Source organism: Gossypium hirsutum, chromosome A10 (genome assembly GCF_007990345.1).
Source record: "Gossypium hirsutum isolate 1008001.06 chromosome A10, Gossypium_hirsutum_v2.1, whole genome shotgun sequence".
Classification (NCBI taxonomy): Eukaryota; Viridiplantae; Streptophyta; class Magnoliopsida; order Malvales; family Malvaceae; genus Gossypium; species Gossypium hirsutum.
In genome coordinates, this window is record NC_053433.1 from 19,389,126 (window position 1) to 19,413,241 (window position 24,116).

General features: G+C 32.6%; 1 protein-coding gene across 1 annotated transcript; it reads right to left on the reverse strand.

Annotated features, from left to right (window-relative positions):
* Positions 1-16,918: 16,918 nt before the first annotated feature.
* LOC107897630 (protein RADIALIS-like 3) lies at positions 16,919-18,421 on the reverse strand. The gene is made up of 2 exons (XM_016823144.2): positions 17,748-18,421; positions 16,919-17,140 (listed from the first exon to the last, which is right to left on the reverse strand). The coding sequence occupies exon 1, from the start codon at positions 17,994-17,996 to the stop codon at positions 17,754-17,756; it is 243 nt and encodes an 80-aa protein (XP_016678633.1). The 5' UTR covers positions 17,997-18,421; the 3' UTR covers positions 16,919-17,140; positions 17,748-17,753.
* Positions 18,422-24,116: the final 5,695 nt, after the last annotated feature.

A 24,116-nucleotide genomic window follows, 5' to 3' on the forward strand; every position in this document is an offset into this window, starting at 1 on the left:
ACTCTTCCATCATTAAAAATTCCTCCACTGGATTAGGAAATTCCATAGCTTTAAGTATGACAGCCCTAAATTGACCCTAGTCGGAAAGTGGTTTCGGGACCACGAAACCGAGTCTTATAAATAATTAAAGGTTATATTCTGTGTTTATGATGTGCGTAAATGCTTGTGTGATAGTTCCATACTTTAATTTGGTCAGTGTATGTGAAATTTATTAGTAGGGACTTATGTGAGACAATTTAGAAATATGCTAGGCAAGTGTTAAAGAGGCCTATTAATATATGTGGGAAAGTGCTTGTCCTTGCATGTCAAATTAGCCAAATTAAAGCATAGTGGTCGACCATGCTATGGGTGGAAACATGTCACAAACATGTTATGTTAGTGATGTATGTTAGGAAAAATAAAATAAGGAGCATGGTAATAAAATAATGAAAGGGAATATGATGAAAACAAAGAAAAAAAAGTGTCCATCCTTTTTCATTTCTTTTGGCTGAAAGTTCTAAGGAAGAAGGAAGGAGCTCTTGCTTCATGTTTGGCTTGGAAGAGGATTAGGAGGAGGTTCGGCCATACTTGTGTCTAGGATAAGCTCAAGAGCTTAGAGGACCACAGTTGGATAAGGGAAAGGAAAAAGTTATCGAATAGCCGCCGAAAACATTCGACCACATTCGAGGTAAGTTTTCGAGCAATGAGACTTAGTTTATGATTTGATTAAGTCATAATGTATGTGCATAGAGATCATGTTATAAAGCAAGCTAAACCATGCTGTTTGTATGTGGCTAGTGAGCCGAAATGGGAATGCTTAATACGTGACTTGTGTTTGAACTCTAATTGTGAAAATGAAATTAGTTGTGTCATGATTTATTGATATGTGCATGAATGTTCGGATGATAACCGGGCTAAGTCCCGAGAGCATTTGAACTAGTGGCTAATTCCGGGCTAAGTCCCGAAGGCATTTGTGTGAGCTACTATATCCGGGCTAAGTCCCAAAGGCGTTTGTGCAAGATATTATGTCCGGGCTAAGTCCCGAAGGCATTTGTGCGAGTTATTATACCGGGCTAAGTCCCGAAGGCATTTGTGCAAGTTACTATAACCGGGCTAAGTCCCGAAGGCATTTGAGCTAGTGGCTATATCCGGCTAAACTCCGAAGGTACTTGGTTTGGGAACAAGTGATCTTGCTGTAATAATTTAAATTGATACGCTCGTAAAACCCAACGATGAGGTACGTTTCGTATATGCATTAGGGTGGTGATTCCGTTTAAATAATATTCGCTCAGTAAATTAATGAGCTTCCGGCCTTGGTTAAGTTGATCTTTTGTGTATGAATATAAGGGTTGGTAATGTGAAGTAAGTATGATATTGAGAATTTGTGCATATGAGATTATCCGTTTAGCCATATGATAGCTATACTTTGGTTGTGTCTAATTTCATGGCTCAAACTTACTAAGCATTAAATGCTTACTCCGTTTCTTTGATTCTCTGTTTTATAGATTTTGGGTTCGTCAGCTATCGGACTCGGAATTATTGAAGTCGAAGTCTCCCACACTATCAAAGCCCCTTTTTGGTAAAATTTTGGTTGAACTTTGAAATGGCATGTATAGGACTACCCTTTTTGTTGTTGGTCATGGACCCCTTGGTTTTGTATAAATTTGGATAGCCATGCGAAAATGGCTTATATACACTTTGAGCTTAATATTATAATCGTCTTGTATGATGTTCATTAAGAGGTATGGAAATGTTTGGGAACGATTAGCCATTGGAATGGTTAATCATGATCATATTTTGTACTATATATGCTAAAGGGCTAGTTGAATCATGGAAACTATGTAATAGGTAAAGTTTACCCTAAAGGCTGATGCTGGCAGCAGCAGTGATGTGGATGTGAAAAATCACTAAAAATAGTAGAAATGGAATTAAATAGTGAATAAATTATTTAATCGAACCTTGATGAATCTATTTTCATATGACAGTAACGGAACGGTCATATGAACAGTATATTATGAGATGTTAAAGTTTTCGTGAAACAGGGCCAGAACGGTTTCTGGATTCCCTGTTCCAACTTTGGAAATTCATTATAAATTAACCAGATATAATTAGAAGTCATTCCTTACATTTATAGATTCCTTGTTGAGTCTAGTTTCATTAGAAACAAACGGCATCAGTATTGAAGCCCTGTACAGGGAGATATCCAAGTCGTAATGCGCAAAGGTCAGTGTAGTCGAACCCTGAAATAGGGGGGACTTTAACTAATAAACTGTACTAATTGGCTTGACCAAAAATTCTAGAAAAGAATTTTTAGATGAACATATAAGTCTAGTTTCAGGAAAAATTTACGAAACTGGTTTTTGAGTTTTGAATCTCAAGATATGATTTTTAAGGCGACAGTGATGCAGTAACCAGCTTGTCTGGAAAATTTTCAAATGGACTGTGAAAATAAATGTATTATGTCTGTTAGCACCTCGTGTTCGACTCCGGCAACGGTCTCGGGTACGGGGTGTTACATTAAGAACATTAAACATTACCTGATCATCCTGAACTCTCATCGTGAGTTCTTTTTTTTGCATGTCTATCAATGTTATTCCCGTGGCTAGGAAAGCTCTCCTTAGAATGATCAAAATTTCATTATCTACTTCAAAACCTATGACAATGAAATCAATAGGAAAAATAAATTTATCAACTCTTACCAAAACATCCTCGATCTTTCCTTCGGGGTATGCTAAAGATTGATCGACCAGTTGAACTATCACAGTAGTGGGTCTTACTTCTTCTATTCCCAATAGTTTGAAAATAAACTTGGGTATCAATTTAATGATTTCTCCTAGGACTCACAAAGCTTTACCACAGTAAGATTCTCTGATATTATAAGGTATAGTAAAGCTTCAAGGGTCTTTCAGTTTTAGAGGACGCTTGTTCTAAAAGAACACATTGCTCTCCTTCGTTAAAGTGATAGTCTCATACTCACTAAGTCATTTCTTCTTTGATAGGATGTCCTTAATGAACTTCACATAATTGGGCATTTTCTTTAAAGCCTACACCAACGGGCTGTTGATGTGAAGTTGCTTTAGAACGTCCAAAAACTTATTGAATTACACCTCTTGTTTCTGCTTATATGGATAGAAATTTTAAGGATATGGAGGTGATAGAACTTTGGGTTGGATTGGACAACTTTTCTGAGGAGATAAATCTGAATCTAAAGAAGTTGTTAGTTTTTCAGAATTCACTAGTTTAGGTTTTACCTCATCCGAATTTGTAAGTTATGGCTAGTGTAGGACTTTCAATTGTTGGTTCACTTTCCTCATTCTCAACGGGTTCATCTTCAATCACAACCTCCTTGAGTTCCAAAGGCTTACCACTTCATAAGGCAACTATTTTGCAACATTCTTTACCCAAATTTCTTGGATTTTTTGTATCGCTCGGCAAGACTCCTTGCTGTCAGTTATGAAGCTCTATAACTAACTAACCCATTTAGTTCTCCAACTTTTTAAGTGTTGCTACTTGACTTTAGATTAAGGCATCACTCTTTGCCATGCATGCCTTCAAAAAGTTCTCCAAACTGTTGGGTGACTCAACTTGTTATGGGTCATATTTATTAAGAGGCAAATTTCGTAAATGCATACCATTTTGTCGTGTGAATACTTGTCCAACCGAGCCCATTTCTTGCATCCATCTTATTACCCTTTCTATGTCTAAGATATCACTTTCCTCGAGTCATTTTCGAGCTGTTAATGTTGTTTTTCTTTTCAAGGTTGTTAGAACATCAATTTTCTATTTCTTGTGTTGGTTTCAATCTTTGATTTGCTTCTGATGCAGCTCGACATTTTGACTATAAAACGAGTCTCTGATCAAGCTCTTCGCTAGCCTTATGAACTATTTATTTGCTTTTATTGGATCCTCTACCTTTTTGCATAGTACCTTTACTAAGTGAGGAAAGAAGACCCCGACCTTGTGTTCGTTTATGCACCACTTCATATTATGGTAGATCCACCTCCCGGGACATACATGTTTCTTCTGTAGAATAGAATATAACAAAATAACTAAAAAAGTATTAACATTAGATACGTTTAAAGCGGGTGTAAACTGGGTGCATAAAAATTTATTCCACAATTTTGCAATCAGGAACATAATTGCTTGGTTAAAGGTAGTTGGGACATTGGTACCTAGTTGGTGTTTCCATTCATCACTACCCTTGGTTAAAAAAATTCAGGTTCATAGTATGGTACATTGTAGAATTTACAAATTTCCCTAAGGGTGATGCGCACCTTTTGACCCTTAACTGTTATGTTTTCCCAAACAACATCATAAGGTCTCCTAGATTCTTGGTCCCTAAATGATGCGTAAATTTTATGTACTATGGAATAACAGCATGTTCCTTCGGGGTTAAGCAAAAGTGCTCCCACCCATGGTACTGAACTAACGCCCAAATTTCTTTGCACAAGTGCATCAATGGTTTGAAACCCCTCTCTTGTATGAATGTCTTCCCTTGTAGTTCAAGAAAAAAATTCGAGGTCCGAGTTGGGAAAGTTAGAGGTATTTATGCTCATCGGTGCTTATTTTCATTAGTTCTTCTAGTTTTTCTAAAAGGCAATTTTCTAATATTTGCAACTAAATAAACTAAGTATCAAGCAATGTATTAAGCAATGTAACAGTAAAATAAAAAATGAACCCTTAACCTTGTTACGCCGAATGCTTTTCATTCCACTTCTAATTCAAGTTATATGCTCTCCGTGGATGTATAGATTTGCACCTACACAAGAGAACAAAAGAAAAGAGGAAGGATTGCAACTAGAGAGAAAATAAAAAATAATTGAAAATAAGGGTTTGTAAAGGTTTTTATGGAGGGTTTAAGGTTAGAAAACTTAATATGAGTTTTTAGGGGTTAAATAAACTTATATAGGGGTTTGTTTTAAAGAGAAAATCGAGTGAAATTTTTTTTTGACTGGCAAGTTACGTATGGTTTAGGTTAAATGCTATAGATTTTTGCAGTGATGTCGCGACACAGGCTTTCCATATTGTAACGACCCTTACAGTTTACCATTTTCACGACATTGGGGTTTGATGTCGAGACACAAGTTGAAGTTTTGAAGTGCTGAGGCTACTTCCTTTGAAGTTGCGACACAGGCTATATCGAAAAAAATTGTCCAATTTCTCAAGTCTGTGGTTGGTGTTGCGACATCAAACCTTTTCTGGCATGGTTTCTTGATTTTCAAGGTGTTGGCCACATCTATAACCTATTTCTGATAATTCTAATATAATTTAATTCTAATCTATATAAGTAGTCCTAATTTATATCCTACTCCTATTTAATCAATAATGTTCAAATTATCAATAATTAAATTACAACAAATTACAACATAATAAATATATTATCTATTGGTTCATCAAGTATGGCTTCAAGATTCATCCGTCAGCTCCGTAATTCTGTACACTGATGTCTTATCTCTCGGTTGTCTATATAAATTCATCCAACGTCCATCATGCCACTCCACCATGCTCCTTCTTTTTTGCTCCTTAGGTTTACTCTTTTGACCTGCACTTATCACAAAATACACCCATCTTGGATCATGGTCGTTAGAGATATTTACAAATATTTCATAGCATTTATTTCCTAAAGTTTCCTCACATCCCTCGTTTTTTAGGTTACCACATTTGAACATTTCGGTCTCACCATTAATTTTTATTATCAGTTCATTATTTTCTAAGTTAATGGTTGACCTAGATATGGCTAGAAAGGGTCTCCTTAGCAAAATAAGGATTTCACATCCTTCCTTAAATCTAAAATTACGAATCCACAGGGATGATAAAATTACGCACTTTTACTAACACATCTTCAAGTACTCCTTTCGGTTGTATGGAAGATCTTTCATTCAACTATAGTGTGATGTTTGCATTTTGAAGTTCCCTTAACCTGAGTTTCTTATATATTGATAAAGAGATTAAATTGATATTGGCTCCTTGGTCACATAGGCCTTGCTTAACTGTATGTCCCCTATCTCTATCGAAATTGTGAAACTCCTCAAGTCTTTTAATTTTGGGGTATCTATTTAGTGATTATCGCACTACAGGATGCATCTATGTTAACTTGGTCTCCCTTTTTAAGTTTCCTATGCCTATCCATTACCTCTTTTAAGTAAATTAAGTATTTGAGGTCATATGACAAGGTTGAAGTCGTGCAGGGCTATCACACAACCATGTCTCAAAACCATGCAACAACTTGATTTCGTGCAATCCAGGTTCACACAGCCGTGTCGCTAGGCTGTGTAACAAACTGTGGCTGTACAAACTAAAAACCACCCTGAACATGCTTAACACACGATCGTTTCAATCAACTATGTGACACACATGACCATGTGGTTGCCCCTATGCAACAAAAATGAACTATTTGAGCAAGTTTTCATACCATTCCTTTAAGTGACCTATGATGTCATTTCATGCTATTCAAACCAACACTAAAGCATGCATATTTCCAAGTCAAAACACTAATTCACCTAACCATTTAACATACAACTAATATGTTTTCATTGGAACCAACAATTCAATAAACTCAATTCGTGTCTCATCTATTTCATATCACAACTTAATCATACCAAACATAAGTATTTACTTAACACAACCAAATTCTATAGCCATTCCAAACAACCATCATAAACATATGTATAATGCCATTCAAACTACCGAACTTGACATATACCAAACCTCTAATAACCAACCACAAACATAGGTTTATATATACGAGGATATTACTCCAAATTTTAAAAGTCTACTAAATCAAGAGACATTAGATGTGAGCTTCTTGATGATCCTATCTACACATACTGAACGTCTAAAAATCTATAGAAAAGTAGTAATACAGTAAGTATTTAAAATACTTAGTAAACTCATATAATATAAACATTTATTTACCTTAATCACTTAACACAACACACAATTCATTATGTAATTCAAATATACCTATAAAGATTTAAACAACGTCGATTTATAAGATTTTAAGCTCAATCACATATATAAACCCAATGTTCTCAGTTTTATTTCAATCTAACTTATCCCTTATATTTGATTCATATGCATAACTTAGTCAACATTCAATGGCACAACATCCCTTTTTATTCACAATAATACCCAATGAAACTTCGTAAAAGAACTCTATACAGAGGTGAAAGTAGTAGTGCTTAGTAACCTATTTAGGTTAAACCTACACGAATAAAAAATCATAGTGTCTGGTCACACATAAGGGTTAAACCTACACAAATCAGATAATAGTGTCTGGTCACTTGTTAAGGTTGAACCTACAAAACAAATTGTTTGGCCAGGGCTTAATAAACTTGTATTCTCGAGTCCGCAACACATGCTGAAGCTTGAAACTTAAACCTATTTTCTCAAGTCTACAACAATTGCTGGAGCTCAAAAATTCTACATGTACTCTTGATTTCGCGACACATGTAGGAACTCAGAACCTGGGCAAGAACCCATAACCTCATATACGAGACTTTTACTAATTCCATTCGGGATTTATCTCACATTATAACACAATTTCAATTTACCAACAGTCAATATTAATAGATGAAATATAACACATTAGCATAAGCAATTTAAATTGCGCTATATGAAATTACCTCACAAAATGGTAACACTTTAGATACCATGGATTAATCATCAATTTTCCCTTTTTCGCCTAAGTTTACAACTTGATCTATATAATTAAAAATATCAGTATCAATCCCATGGTTACACTCAAATTCATGTTTATAATCTTTTAATTTCATTTTACATAATTTCCTTAATTTTTTATATTTTATTCAATTTATTCCCTAAAGCCGAAACTAGTATAACTTTCACAATTGAGCTTCGTTTTTCATTCAAATTTCAATTATGTCCTTCTAAAGCCTTCAAAATCCAAATTTATAGGAATTAAATGTTACTTGTAAAATATTCACAATTTAGTCCCTAAATGCAAAATTAACAAAAATTACTTTATAAAAAATCCTTAAACATTTCATAGCTTTCAAATAAACTATTTTCTATCAAAAACATCTAAAATTCATTAATGGAAAGTTTTCAAATCTTTAATAGTTTTGAAAATAGAGATACGAGTTAGCTAGACCTAGATGCAATGATCTCAAAAGTATAAAATTTATGAAAAACAAACTAAAACAACATACCATGCAAAGCTTGGAAGCTTGGCCGAAACTTAAGTTTTCTCATCCACGAAGAATCAGTGATGAAGGGGAAAGAGGAAAGATGATAATGTTTTTTCCCTTTTTTTTTGTTTAATGTTTTATAATATTTTGCTTAAACATTTAATTTAATTTAATTTAATTTAATTTAACATTAAAATAACATATAAATTAATTAGAAACAAGCATTGACCGTCCACCCACATTCAAAAGATGGTAAATTACTACTTTAAACCTTAAACAATTATTAATTAAGCATGTAAGCTAATAAAAATCTAAAGCAATTAAATTTTACAGTTTTTAAAATTTAGTCCTTATATCTAAATTAACTATCAAATCACTAAATTTTTCTAACCAAACTTCTCCACCTATATAACAGCTTTTTAAATATTTAATAAAAATATTTACGAGTTTGGTTTACAGAAACGAGGTATCGATACCTAATTTTTCCAAAATCACCGACTTTTGGACCAAACCACTTGTAGTTTAATTAACCGGCCAATTATCAAAAATTTTCAAATCAAAATTCACTACAACATTGTACTTGACTCTAAAGATTAAATAATAAAATTTACGAACCCACTCGTCAAAATTGTAGTCCCAAAACTCCTATTTTCGACGCCATTGAAAAACAAGATTTTACACAGGTGATCGCCACACATTCCTTCATGTATCTCCCTCATGACGTACTCAGCTTTATTGGGAATGAGGCATCTCAAAAGTGGCTAGGAGTAACCCTTTTTATAAAGTACACCCTTAACATGATATATCTAAAACTGATAGATCCAGAAATAACTTGTAGATACCATGATGCATTAAATGTAAATAACAACATCATACCTTACCATTTTGTGTTGCACTTTGGCTAACTCTTTTTTGTTCAGTTGTCGACTTTACCCTGTAAGGCTTATATTATGGGGGTCATCCATGTTTGTTCTTGATTTAGATCAAGCACTTGTTGACTGCTACAGCTTAGGTGGCTCTATGTTCTAACATGATTTTCCTTATTTGCTCAATAGTTATAGAGGATGCCAACTTAGATAAAATGTCAGCTTTGGTGTTCTTTATCTTGGATAACTGTCTGACTATTGCCTTACCAAATTGAGTACTAGTTGGGCAGCTATGGCATGGTACTTATTTAGACTAGGCTTTTTTTCTTCATATTGTTCATTTATCTGCTTTCTTACCAACTGAGAATCAGTGTATATTATCAACTCTCTCGCCCCTAACTGTCGAGTTAGTTGTAGCCTAAATATTAATGCTTCACATTCTATAGCACTGTTAGATGCATGGAAGCCAAATGAGAGTCCATACTACCATTCATTATAATCAGGGTCTATAAGGATAATGCATGCTCATGATCTCGTCTTTTCTGTTGAGCCATCCACATAAACTGTCTAACATTTTGACTTCGCAACTGGGCTAGTTTGTCCCAATAATGAGCTAACTACTACATCTTGTATAGTCAACAGAGAAAAAATTTAGAACCAAATGTATATTTCTAATGAATTATCATGAGGCAAAGTTAGTACTTGTGAAATAAATTTTCAATAAATTATGTGACATACTATTATATCATCTATGTGAGCAATAGTGATTCAAATTAAAGAGTTACCTATAGAGTCTGGCACGAAAACTTGTTGCTATGGTCTATACTTATAAAATAATGATTAATTGAAAATTGGATGCAAAAACTAAATTCAAGTTCAATTATTAAGCTGCGTTTGTAATGCATACTGTTAAATGAAAAAAAGGATTAAGGAAATAAAGATTGCACTGTGTCTAATAGGTAGTAAGATAGGAGAACTTTTTTCATTGAACCATTTCCATATTTTACAATTTGGTAAGAATAACGGTATTAAAACTGCAGTTTATGGTAATAATACAAAGTTCTATAGAAATAGGGAAATTCATATTTGCTAACCAAACTAAAAAACATGAAAAACCTCACTACTTGCTAACAAATTATAGAAAATGGACATCAGTGGCGACCCATAGTTAGGAAAACATGCAAATTCATAATCTAAATCCAAAATCCGAATTCCATGTCAGTTAATGAATAAAGCACATATGAACTACCCAAATTAAAATGTAATAGAAGACTCACAGAGGTTGGCGCGTGAGTTGACTGCTGGGTAAAGTGGCTAGGCGTCGATTGCCGCCGCATCAACCTTGTAGAGGAAGCATTTACGAACCAGGGCCATTTTGATCCATACAATGGAAATTAAACACAAGAACGTCAACTAACCTAGGGTTGAGGGAAACAGCAACCTTAACTCTATAAATAGGCTCTTAAAACATTTTTTTGATGACAATTTTTACATCCTAAGTTTTTCTTTGTAAATTTAGTTTTAAGTTTTCCCTTTCTTTTAGGCTTTAGTTTAATTTCAGTTTTTTTCTATTTGTATGCTTCAATCAATACAATTCAGGATTCTCTTAAACATTTCTCTTAATTTTTTATTTATGTTTATCTTTATCATCAAGTTTATTATGTTCATGAGATCACGAGAAAATAATCCTCTTATGAGGGATTAGTGAGTGGAAGTGTGATTATCTGATTACTATGTAGGGTTTTATTAGAGGATCAACTATTTGGGAGAGGAAGAACTTAATCCCTAGGCTTGACAACCCTAGGAAGTCATTTAGGTGGGAATTAACCCAAAATTGGTATGGCCTATATGTGAACATCTTATCCCCAAACTGTCTGGAGTGTAACTGCCCAATTTTCAGTGGTGTTGTAAACAGTGATTTGGGATCACTAAATCTGACAAGTTTGAAATTTTAATAAATTAATAATTATGGGTCAAGTGTGAATTTAGAAGAATTTTTGAATTAGTGAATTTTGTGATTTAATAAAATTTTAATAGGTAAATTGGGACTAAAACGAGGCATTGAGACCTCGAATTCATAAGCCAAGCCATAAATATTTTTATAAATATTTATGGAGTGTCATTGAGTTAGTATTGAAGTTTCGTTAGAAAATTTTAACGTTTGGATAGTCAATTAATTAAAAAGGACTAAATTGAAAATACTAGAAAATTTGTTAAATTGTGATTAAAAAGCTTAAGTGACTAATAAGAAGGGATTTAAAAGGCAATTAGACCCAAATTATATGGGCTTCACGGTTTGGGCAAGAAAATCAGCAAGAAAATAAGGAGACACAAGGGCAAAATTGGAAATTTTCCAAATTAAACATATAAAACAAAGATAAAATTGAAAAATCTAGAGATTTCATCATTTTTTTTCAGCCAAAAAGCCATAGGAGAAATTTTTAAAGCTTTTTTTTCATATTTTTTGTCATGTAAGTTCAAATCTTGCTTTTTCTTTGTAATTTTTCATGTTTTGTGACTTTTACAATTAAGTCCAACTATTGAATTCATTTGTTTTTTATTCTATGAATGATTTTTAAAGTTACCATGAATGATTACTGGAAGTTTATGATGAATTATCATAGATTTGAAGCTTTAATTTCATTATATTATGATTTTATTAAGTGATTTTAGTAGAAATTGATTTTTAAGACCTAATTGTGAAAAAGCTAGGAATTGGGGTTTTGTACTGAAATTCTGAATATCAGAGGCTTTATAATAGCCTAAAATGATTAGATAAAGTGTTATTTGAGGAAAAATTAGTTCAATTAAAGTGTTAATTGAGTAGGGACTAAATTGTAAAAACTGTAAATTTTAGGGTAAAAGTGTAATTTCAAAAATTGAAGGGCATAAATTGTGAATTGAATTAGTATTGAATTAGATGCTAATGAATGGAAAATTTTATATTATAGATCGGGAATCCGAAGATAAACGCGAAAAAGAGAAAATATCAAACTAGTCCCTGAATTTTTACAAATTCTACTGATTGGCCCAGGTAAGTTCATATGGTTGAATTTTTATATTCAATTGTTAATTAATGAATGATACAATATTCATAATTTTTATTTTTGCTATTGAATTATGAAATTGAAATAATGTAAAAATCGAATTGAAAGTTCAAATCAAGGGATAAGCATGATTGAGTACGTACGTTCAGTGACAAGTGATGAATTGACGAATAAGTCCATGGTTGGTCCATGGAAAAATGTGGAATGTAGGTATGGCTTTTCAGTGAAAAGACCATACTGAGTTATGACATTGTGAAAGTGAATGTAAGTCCATGGTTAAACCATGGCAGTTATATGTGTATAAGTGTAAAACCATAGCTGAGCTATGGCAAAGTGACAAGTGTGCAAGACATGGCAAGGCCATGGAAAAGTGTGCACAAAACAAAATTGATGTGTGGCATCAAGCAAACGACGTACTCAAATCCGTAAAACGTTCTCTAATTTGACAAAAAATGGTAAATGACATGTTAACTAAAGTGATAGAAATTGAATAGTTGTTAATATTGAGCTCAATCATGTGATGTGTATTGACTGTGATTGTGATTGGCAGGAAATGATAGTAAATTATGTGGTTTATGATTTACCGTAGAATGTTTGGTAAGGTTTATCTTTACAACCTATGAACTTACTAAGCTTACATAAGTTTACTCCTGTGTGTTTAATGTTCTTTGTAGATTGACGTGAAATCGGTGGATCGGATCAACACATCAGGACACACTATCCAGATTACTTCGGTAAATTTTATTGTGCATCTTAAGGTTTATATGGCATGTATAGGGTTTAATTGAAAGGAAGTGAGGGTGTTATAAACTTAGTTATCAACATTTTTCACTAAAACAGTTTTGGACAACAACAGTAGTCTAAATTTGAAAATTCACCAAAAATTATGGAAATCAAATTAGAGGTTGAATAAAATATTAAATTAAAGCCTATTGAGTCTAGTTTTATATAGAAGAAACAATGTAAGCAAAAGAATTTTATTTTATGAGATATTTGAATTTTTGTGAGATAATGTCAGAATGATTTTGGGTTCCCTATTCTTACTTTGGAAAATCATTAAAAATTGAATAAAAATTATTTGGGTTTTAAATTTATATGTTTAAATTATTATGAGTCTATTTTTAAGATAAATAGATGGGAGTATTATCCAAACCCCGTACTAAGAGATAATTCATTTTTAGTAAAGAAAGGTCGAAGCTGTCAAACAACAGAACAGGGGTAAATTTCAAGATTTTACTCTACTTATTAGCTAAACCATAAATTCTAAAAATTTTATGGTAAAAAGATATTTGAGTCTAGTTTCAAAAACATTAAGCGGATCTTAATTTATAATTTTGTAGCTCAAGATATAAATAATTTAGTGACTATGACTTGAGTGGACAGCTTTGATATGAACATAAGTAAATAGTGGAATTATGTGTAATTATTCTATAAACTTCTGTAACATCCTGTAACCCTGTTTCGGCGACGGATGTGGGTTAGGGGTGTTACATGAAGTGTGAGGTCAATAGATAAGTAGTTCTTGTCGAATCATTAGTTTAGTGGAAGATCGAGAGATCTTGTTAGGGTAATAACTAGTTGATTGAGTAAAAACCCGAAATAGGAATTAGTTATGACCACCGAAGCGAGATAATCACCCATACCTAAAATTGATTAAGTTTATAAATTAGTTTTCTGAAGTCTTTTCTATTTAGGTTTTTGTTATTTTTATTTCTTTATTTATAAAAACCAAAAACTTTTTATTTATGTTTATTCGTAATATAGTTTATTTAAAGTATTAATTAGATCTATTTGTGTATGTTAGAATTAAACTAGTAACTCGCCTCCTTTGGGTACAATCCTCGGAGTACTCACCCACTTCATTGTAATTATATTACAACCTGACCCGTACACTTGCGAACACTGCCTTGATTTCATATCTTTTCGTTGCAGTATTCATACTCTAGTCGTTTGTACGTCCAAAGGCGGTCAAGTACACAAAGCATTTAAAAGAGTGTATGCTTCAAATTTTCCATGAGGAACATACCTCCTTGTGTGCTCGCCCTGAGACCTTTATAATGCCTTTGGTGATTCATTCTGGGAGTGATCCCTCTATTTCCCCCCACCTTGGACCCGTAGACTCTGAGAAAGAGGACCTTGTTGGCCATGCGTACCCTAGTAACCCCTAAACTGCCTATCATTCCTCTAAAAGGTACTGCGACCTGCTCTTTTAATTTCCTTCGCCACAACAGACTTGTGCGCCTTCTCGTATAAGTTTGCAAAACTCTGCAGTCTATTATCAATAAATGAATATTGCACGTGCTCATTTTGAACCCTCATAATGAAGGCATCAATAGGCCGTTTGTCTTCCAAATTCTTCGTGTTCAATGTCGTTGCATAAAATTGTTTCACATAGTCCTGCAAATATTCTCCATCTCTCTACTTTACTGACATTAAACCCATTAGAGTGTTCATTATTGTCCTGTGAACACGAAATCTGCATAAGAACATCTGACCTAACTACGATAAGCTCTAAATGGAACCTTGTGGAAAGGATAAGTACCAATCTTCCGCACTTCCCTATGAATCGTTGAAAAAGCCTACACTCTACCACATTTGAGGCCCTTAACACATTCATATAATCATTATACTACATAAGATGTGCCTTGGGGTCCCTTCTACCTTCAAACATTTCTTTCAGCACTTTGAACTCAGATGGTAGGCTCACAGTTGGCATTTCTAAAGACAAAAGGTTGTTAGAATGAAACAATTAGTCCATGTCTTGAACATCAGGGTGTAATGCTTGAACATATCTACGCAAAGCATCCATCTCATCCTGCCATGACTTTGCATGTGCCTTCACAATCTCCTCTTGAAGAGGCACGACATTGCCTTGAAGATTAGAATGGTCGAACTGTATCTTTCTTCTTAATTCCTCGTTCTGTATCAATAGCTCCTACTGAAACAATTGATGTTGTTCAAACCTGATACTTCATTGAGTCATCTGTTCTTTCATTAAACTTAGTTGTTCCTGCAAACCAAACAATTGTTGCGGTGATGCTCCCTAATCAACGGGGAAGGATGGCCCTTGACTAAAAGGGGTATTAAGATCAAATAAATTAGAAGCACCTCATTGGCCTGAGTTGCCTAAGTTTTCTGGCCGATCAATAAACCAGACAACAAAGAGATCCATCTCTCAGGGTTAGTTACTGGTGTCAGAACCTCCTGTTTGGTCCGATGGGAAGCTATTAGGGAAATTCTCATTAGGGTGAGTCATCTTGGTTTTCTGATTTTCTGATGATCGGAAGCCTGTCCACGCTCACCTCACCAAATTGTTGAGTATTTTTGTGTGTTTGTCCTTCAAAGAGACTAATTTTCCTTTTTATATGATACTGTCCCTTAGATGTGACATCCTAGGTAGGCCCCCATGCACGTCAACACATACCCTACTCTAGGATTAACATGTATTCCTTAAACATGAATTCGCTTGCATGATGATACGAACCCATCATGGGGATGCAAACACCCCATGTGCAAAATCATGCTAGCCAATTATGCAAGCTATCACAACTGGATCAAGTCTGTCCCAATTGGGTACCCAGGTTGCAAGTTGATAATGGCACACTATAACTATTAATATATATTTGCATCTTTAAAGATTAAACCAAAATAAATAGAAATATGACGTAATATAATATTTTGCATTTATATTAAATAAATAAGGAAAGCGTAAACGCAATTTGGATAACCAAAGTTGATTGATTTTGTTTTAATTTTTAACGTGTGTCATTTACAAATATTTATATTTATATTTTTAATAATTAAGAGTGAAGGATAAAGTTGCTTGATATTAATCAGTTTTCATATTTCACAACATAGTACTTTTGTTTTGTTATTAGCTTTTGTTTTGTTATTAGGTTAAGAGGTTATTAGTAAATATTTTAAATTTTAAATGTTAACGTAAATTATTACTCTAAACTTTCCAGTAGTAGATCTCTTAATGTAAAAATTGTTCCAATCCCATATTTTTTGAAAATAAAATTGCCCAATTTGATTGTCGCTGGAGCTGGTAGGAGTGTCGCGGTTCTAAAATGGAAATTTTAACATTTGGTTTTTTATAATTTGTAAAATTTTAAGTTAGGATATGTTAAATTTTCTTTTAAAATGATAAAATTTTAATTTAATCTTTTAAAAATGTATAAAAGTATAAGCAATTAAAATGTTAAAAATTTTATTTTAACTATCATAAAAATATATAACTTAATTTTGTCCAAAATAAAATATCAAGTTTCACCCTATTCCATATATATAATATTATTATATTTGCATATATTATTTTGCGTATTAATGCATTTTAATGTATTAATTAAATGTTTATCAACAACTAAATTACAGGTCAACAGGGATACGTGACAGTTCTGATTTGTTGCTATTTTTTTATCTTAACACCGTTAATAGTAGGGGTCAAAAAGTGTAATGAAACTATAGTTCAGGTACTCAAAATGGAATAAAAAAATTTAGATACCAATATAGAAAAATGGCTATAATTCAAAGACCAAATAGTAAATAAAGCCTTAAATATAATATAAGTAATAAGAGATAGCGAGGCTATATTTCTAGTATCCAAATACTTTAAAATTGTTGTTATATCTTTTGACGTAAGCATTTATTTGTGGTACTTTATCAAGTTGATGTTCAAGATGTACGGGGTTCTTGATTGGATATTCTTTTTCTAGAAACTCATCAGGTTCGTCTCTCTTCAATGATCACCTAACCAGATTTCTTCGTAATTTTGAAACTAGTCTTTCGATTATTTCCTGCTTATTTTTCTAACTCGTCATCAGAAGCTGCCCTTTGAACCAAAGAAAGTTATATAGCAAATGAAATTTGAAATCTGTTACCAAAATATAGCATTTACTTTAGCTAGATAAAGGCCAAAGGAAAATACAAATAGATGATAATAACAAAGAAAAAAAAAGGTAAATAGTAGTAACAGCATTTAGTATTACACCAATGGGATAATTAGTTTTGTATGGATTTCTTTAGGTGGGGAACTAGGCTAGTCTCTCAGCAACTGAGGTCTCTAGATGCATATATATATTCATAGTCTTCAGCTAACCTGAAAGACAAGTAGGACAAGTTAAGTCTCTAGAAACGGAATTTATTGATTTGCTCCTGTGAGAAAAACAAATGCAGATAATTAAGATAAAATATGTTGGAAATGACAAAAGTACCATCGGCATGTTGTCCAAAATCCAAAAAGACAAAAAGAGTCGAAAGATTTGAGATTAGGATTGAGTAATTGTAAGGAATTAGGTCTATAAGAACATTAAATGCAAATGAACTGTATATGCTCAGTGGAAAAAGGAAAAAAATTTAAAGTGATAGACCACAGAAAGAAATTTGGGGGGGGGGGGGGAGGCACATGAAGATTCCCTACTTTTCTGGATTTTCTTTTATGGACCCACTTGGGTACTTGAGAGTTTTCAATGCTTAAGGACTTTGGGGTTGTGGGTGTGTGGAGCTGGAAGGACAAGGACGTCATGGATATGCGCATGTATGATAATTCTAAGAACCACGTTTTCTTTAAATCCACAACTACATCAACAAAAAAGCATGACAGCTGCATTTTTAGGAATGTGATTCATGCATATGAAAGTGGCCTTCACTTCTTGGTTATCTATAGTGATTGTGGATAGGTAGTGAATAGTAAGTAGTAAACTCATAGCGCTTTAGTTGGTTGGATATGGATAAGGGTAGCGGCCAGACTCAATGTCTTTGAGATCCCTGACTAGGATCTCATAGTGCAGCTTGACTTCCTCAACTGACTTTCCACCCACAGCCTTGGCAATGTTATGCCAGCGGTCAGGAGTGTCTTTGTCATATTTAGCCAGAGCCTTCTCGAACAGTTTGTTTTGCTTTGCCGTCCAGGACGAGCCAGAGGTACGTGAGGAAGTGAGAGAATTAGATGCCATTGGTGAAAATCTTAAGTGAGAGAATTATAGGGCTGAAAAGTTAAAAGAAGTATGCAGGTGCCTGAATGTGAAAGCAAGGTGATGGAAGGGACTCTTAAAAGAAGATTTTGTTTGAAGTTAAGGGAGTGGTATGGGAGGGATATCATGAAAGGAGCTCCTTATAAGCAGGAGGAAAAGTGAGGTGAGGTTGAGACAGTTGGGCGAATATATCCTCCAAAAGGATTATAGTGTGACCCGTCCCCATGTGAACCACAAGACGGAGCAGCACAAGGAACAAGAAGAAAAGAATCAAAATCAAAGGGCAATCTCTTGTTTTTTTTGTTTTTTTTTAAAATCAAACCGTACGTTATTCCTTGATGAGGTCAGTGGCAAGTGGAATTTGCTTTCTTAGTTATTGTCAGTGAAAAGAAATATAAGAGATGTAGATACTATAAGCTGGAGCAAACTCATCCAGTGTTGTGTTCTTAATGATGCATCTGTTAAACTAACTACTTCTTAATTAGCTGAGGATAATTTAATCCAGTTTCTTTGGTACGAAAGTGAAAGGTTTTCCTTGGCAAGTACAATAATTACTTTGTCATAGTTTTGTTTCTTATTTATCCTATTCTTGTTTCACAAGCATGTGAAGAAAGATTCCACTCTTGGTTACCCTTTGCTAATGGTTCTACCCAGTTTTCAGGAACTTACAGCCCATTGGCATTGTTCCATGAGTATCTAGACTAATCCACATAAGAAATAATGCAGACAACATATTCATCCAATAAAGGAAAATGTTAAGATGGTGATATAGCTGTTGAATTATTTGTTGTGCTAAGGCTGTATAGGGGTAGTTTCGTTATCCCACCAGTTCCCGGTAACGATAATTAATACGCAGTTGACCTTTCGGATAAGTGGCAATCAGTCTCACTTCTTTACAAGTGACCTCTTTCTTTTCTTGCTTCCCTCCGTCACTGGTATTCTAATAAATGCGAATGAAAAATTAAAAATTTATAATTATTTAAATATATATTTATTGAAAGTTAGGTTAATTTTTAATAGATGTAATTAATTTAATAAGTATTTATTGGATAGTTATATTTTCAATTTTCATTTATTTTGTACACCAAAAAGCTTAGGAAAAGTTTCTCCATTCTCCTCTATTATTTAATGTTCAAAGATTATTCTAAAATTCTTTATAAAATTTGATACTAGTCTCATGCTCCGGTTAATATTCAATAGACTGTTTTTGTTAGTGTAAAACACATATAGTCATTGAGTTTCATTGAATATTCGAGGTTTATTTGTCAGTAACTCTTTTGTATACCAAAATATAGGTGGGGCGAATAGAACCTTAAAAATAGTGGCATGGTTACACGTTTTGAAGCCTTCGATTAATTTCTTATAAGTGTATTTTAATCCCTATGTACCAACAATTGTAAATTTCTATTTTTGCAATTTTATGAGAAATTAAAAAAGGAGTGTCTTTTCACCGCGTATTCACATACCTCTACAAGTATGATATTATAATGTGGTTATCAACAAATGTGGTTGGATAGAGGTCAATGATCTTATTAAATTTTGATTTAGAAGATATTTTTATTATGAGAAAAAATATGTCAAATTTATTATTTTACAACGTTGCATGAATGATATTTTAATGGTTAAGTTATATTGATATTAATTATATTATGCAAAAGTATGGTTGTCTCATGATTACTTATTTGATAAAAATCAAATATTAATTTATCATATGCATAATGTTTTAACGTGCATAATTATTATTGGTATAAATTTATGTAATATATATTATATACCATGCAAGAAAGAAAAAAATACAGATAAAATGCAACTGCACGGTTGAGAAAGGTTCTATTATTGGACAAAAGTAGTAGGGGTGTGCATAATTCGGGTAAAACCGAAAAAATTCAGTTAACCGACCGAATTCGATTAATCGGTCGGTTAACCGAATTTTTTCGGTCGGGGGTCAGTTAATTTTTTTATGATTTTTCGGTTAACGGTTAATTCGGTTCGAAACCGGTCGGTTAACCGAAAATTTTCGGTTAACCGAAAAAATTAATAAATAAAATTATCCAACCCAACCCAAACTCAATTACCCAACCCAATAAAACTAAAACTAAAGTTTACCCAATTACCCAATCCAATAAAACTAAAACTAAAAGACAACCCAATTTACTAAAGTCTAAAACCCAATTTACTTTAATAATTTATAAATTTTTTAAATTTTAAAAATAAAAAATAAAAAAAATTCGGGTATTTTTCGGTAATTCGGTTAATTCGGTTAATTCGGTTAATTCGGGTAATTCGGGTAATTCGGGTAATTTTTAACCAAAAATAAAAAATACATAATTTTCGTATAATTCGGTTAACCGACCTTATTAACCGAAAAAATTTCGGTTCGGTTAAATTTTTTTAAAAAAAATCGGTTCGGTTAACGGTTAAAATTTTTGGAAGGTCGGTTAATTCGGTTATAGTAATTTCGGGTCGATTAACCGGTCGGTTAACCGAATGAACACCCCTAAAAAGTAGTACTTTTTGAATGGTGATATCATTGTTTAAACATTAGTTGAATAGGCTTCTATCTAGTAGAAGTATTATGACCATTCGGGTAAGTTTTCTCAAATTAAAAAGTTCTTCACTAGATCCAATGTATACTTTTAAAATATTGGATTGGAACGGTTCCTTGAATCCAAAAAGTACAACTTGATAAGTGATGTTGTTTTAAAGAGTCACTTAAGTATCTATTAGCACATTATAAATAGACAATAAGTTTGTATAATTGAAATTTAATTAATTCTATCCAATTTGTGAGTGAGACTTTTTAGTATAAAATTATTCCTTCTTTTTCATGATATATATTTAATTTGATATATAAAATTATTTTTTATTCAAATTATGATATAAGTAACTGGCATTTAGATGTTATTAGTGAGACATTATGTTAAATGTATTCATTGCTATAAATGAAAATTTGTATATCTATCATATAATATGAACAATCTTGGTTGGTTTTAAAAAATAACCATTATTCTAAATAAAAACAAAAATAAGCATAAAATAAATGAGTTTTCTTTATGATTGCACATTTTTTAGTCTACAGTACAAAAGTTGGGCTAGAAGTGGAAAGTTGGGCTAGAAGTGGTTTTGACTAGAAATGAAATAAGTCGTATGTAATATGCATGATTAATTTTTCTAGTCAAGGTAGATTAGTGGAAAACATTAGCTAATATCACAAAATCACTATTTTAGTATGAAATCTTCTAGTAACAATGTGAACTTGATAATTAAATATTTGAAAATCGAGATCATATTAGTGCACATGGTATATATATATATTGCTTGGGTATAATCTATAATCTCATGGTTGTATAATTTTGAAATATAGTGAAAATTTGAAATTCACCCATGAATCAAATATCTCGTAAGGCAATAGCAATATTAATGTTAGTTGACCCATTTAAGTGGTGGACATAGTTTTGACCATAATCACAAATTGACTAATAATGCCCATAATAAATGGTGTATAAATACGTAATGTTATAGTCAAATGATTAGACGGTTAATGGCTTTTTAATATAACTGTGCTCTAAAATAATATATGGAACACTTTTGTGTTGAAAAAATAATGCTATTTGAGTTTGCATATATGATAAGTTTTAAAATCATCCATTGGACATGAAAAGAAGCTATAAAAAATGACAAATATATATTTTTTGTTTCATCAAGGGATTTGAGGGCTGTTTACAACAACCTACTTAGTGAAAAGGATATGGTATAGTTCCATACTGTGAAATTAATTTCTTAGATATCAAGATATAAATAATGTAGATAAATATGAAATAATCATGATAAGAAAAGATAAAAGTGATCACTACAACTTTATAATAGTAGAAATAATATCCTTCATAGCATTTTTTTTTGTGAAAGAGTAGATAATTGAACATGGTGGAGATGTTGGTTTTGTGAACTTTCAAGACACAAATAAATAGGAAATTTCACCATGTAGTGTTAATAATTAATATAGACATGATGGAAATTTAGGGATGGAGTTCAAGCCTATACTATTTGAGTCACCTATGATGGAAGCTCAACTTAACGCTTAGTATAACTTCAAGTCTTGAATTCAATGAAACAAAGTAATATCATTAGCATGTAGCTGCTAGCACTATAAAATAATATATCATTATTACCCAGGATATAAAATGTTAGATATTCGTATGGTAAGGAAAAGGATGAGTAATATATTCTTAATAGATCCATAACATAAATGTGCTAGAGTGTTATAATTACGAAAATACTCTTAATCGAAATACAATTGATGGGATCTACCTATTTGAGTGAAAGTGTGACCGCTTCTAGGAGCTCAAGGGTTTGGCTCTAATAGCACATATGAAAAGAAGTTACAGACATATAACAATAATAGTATCCCTGGATACTATGTAACACCCCCTTACCCGAGACCGTCACCGGAGTCGAGCATGAGACATTACTAAACTTATTTTAGCACTTAAACAATTCTCGTAGTAAACTATCCAGCTGCTCTCGAGTTACAAAAATCGAAATCTAATTCCGTAAATTTTCCCTGAAACTAGACTCATATATCTACTTACTAATTTTTTTCTAGAATTTTTGGTCAGGCCAATTAGTACAGTTTATTAGTAAAATTCTCCCCTGTTTCAGGGTTCAGCTACTCTGACCCCTGTGCACTACGTATCAATTTTCTTCCAGTATAGAAATCCAATGGCTATGCCGTTTGTTTCAGTTAAAAATATACTCAATAAGGAATCCATACATATAAATTATGAGTCCTAATTATTTATACACAATTTATAGTGAATTTCTAAATTCAGAATAGGGAATCCTGAAATTGCTCTAACCCTGTTTCACCAAAACGTAAATATCTCATAAAATACAACTCTTTTACCTATTTTGTTTCTTCCATATAAAAATAGATTCATTAAGCTTCAATTACATATTTTATTAATCATATAATTCACTTTCTACTATTTTTGGTGTATTTTCAAATTTGGACTACTGCTACTGTCCAAATCTGTTTTAGTATAAAATGTTGATAACTAAGTTTATAACATCTTCATTTCTTCTCTCTACAATATTTACCATCACTTCCTCTTATTTCTCTTCACTAACATATCAAAAACATACCATACTTAAGGTTTTGGTAACATTTACAAAACATACCAAAATATCACTTAACAACTTAGGTACTTTCAAAATGACCAAAACACATCCTAGGTACAATGCCATTTTCCAAAAAGATAGAAACTTCACCAATTTGAGTTCGGGGATCGACTTGTATGCTGAGTCCTTATACTTTCGTACCTAGCCTGCGCACGGAAACAAACCGTACGCTGAGAATACTCTCAGTGGTATTTCTATAAACAATAGCTTAATCAACTTTAAAACATGGTAATTCAAACACATTATTGCTATTATTCAATATCAATCATCATTTCAATAACAGTCAATCAATCAGTACTTTAATAATCTTTACTTTATTTACCCTTATTAACATAACTTGGATACTGACGGATACACAGATCCAACCCACACTCCGGGATAAGCACATAGTGCTTCATCGGAACAAATTCGAAACTTTAACATTATAGTACACAAAGTACTTCATCAAAACAAATCCGAAACTTTAACAGTAGTCGACACATAGTGTCTCATCGGCTCAATGTCGGAATATCCCAATACTTCCAATTCCTATGACATGTCAACTATATCAGACTAGCCCGACACTGTTAATAGGGTATTCAAAATCACATTCATTTCAATATGGTAAGAATACTTACCTCATTCACATTTTCATACAATATAATTATCAAATATAGCAATAACGATTAAGCTCAGTTTATAGAAATACAAACTACTATTTATCGAATTTAATCGATATCTTCGTTCACTTTCTCTTTTCCCTTCTTTGATGACGTATCCGGTGCTACGTTAGCTACGAACAATCATACAATTAAAAATCATCAATATACTAATTCATTAAACACATTTTCACTTTCTATCAAACTTTTACAAAAATTCCAATTTCGTCCTTTTCCCATTACTAATCTTTTTTTTTAACTAAATCATCATATTTTCATTTAATCA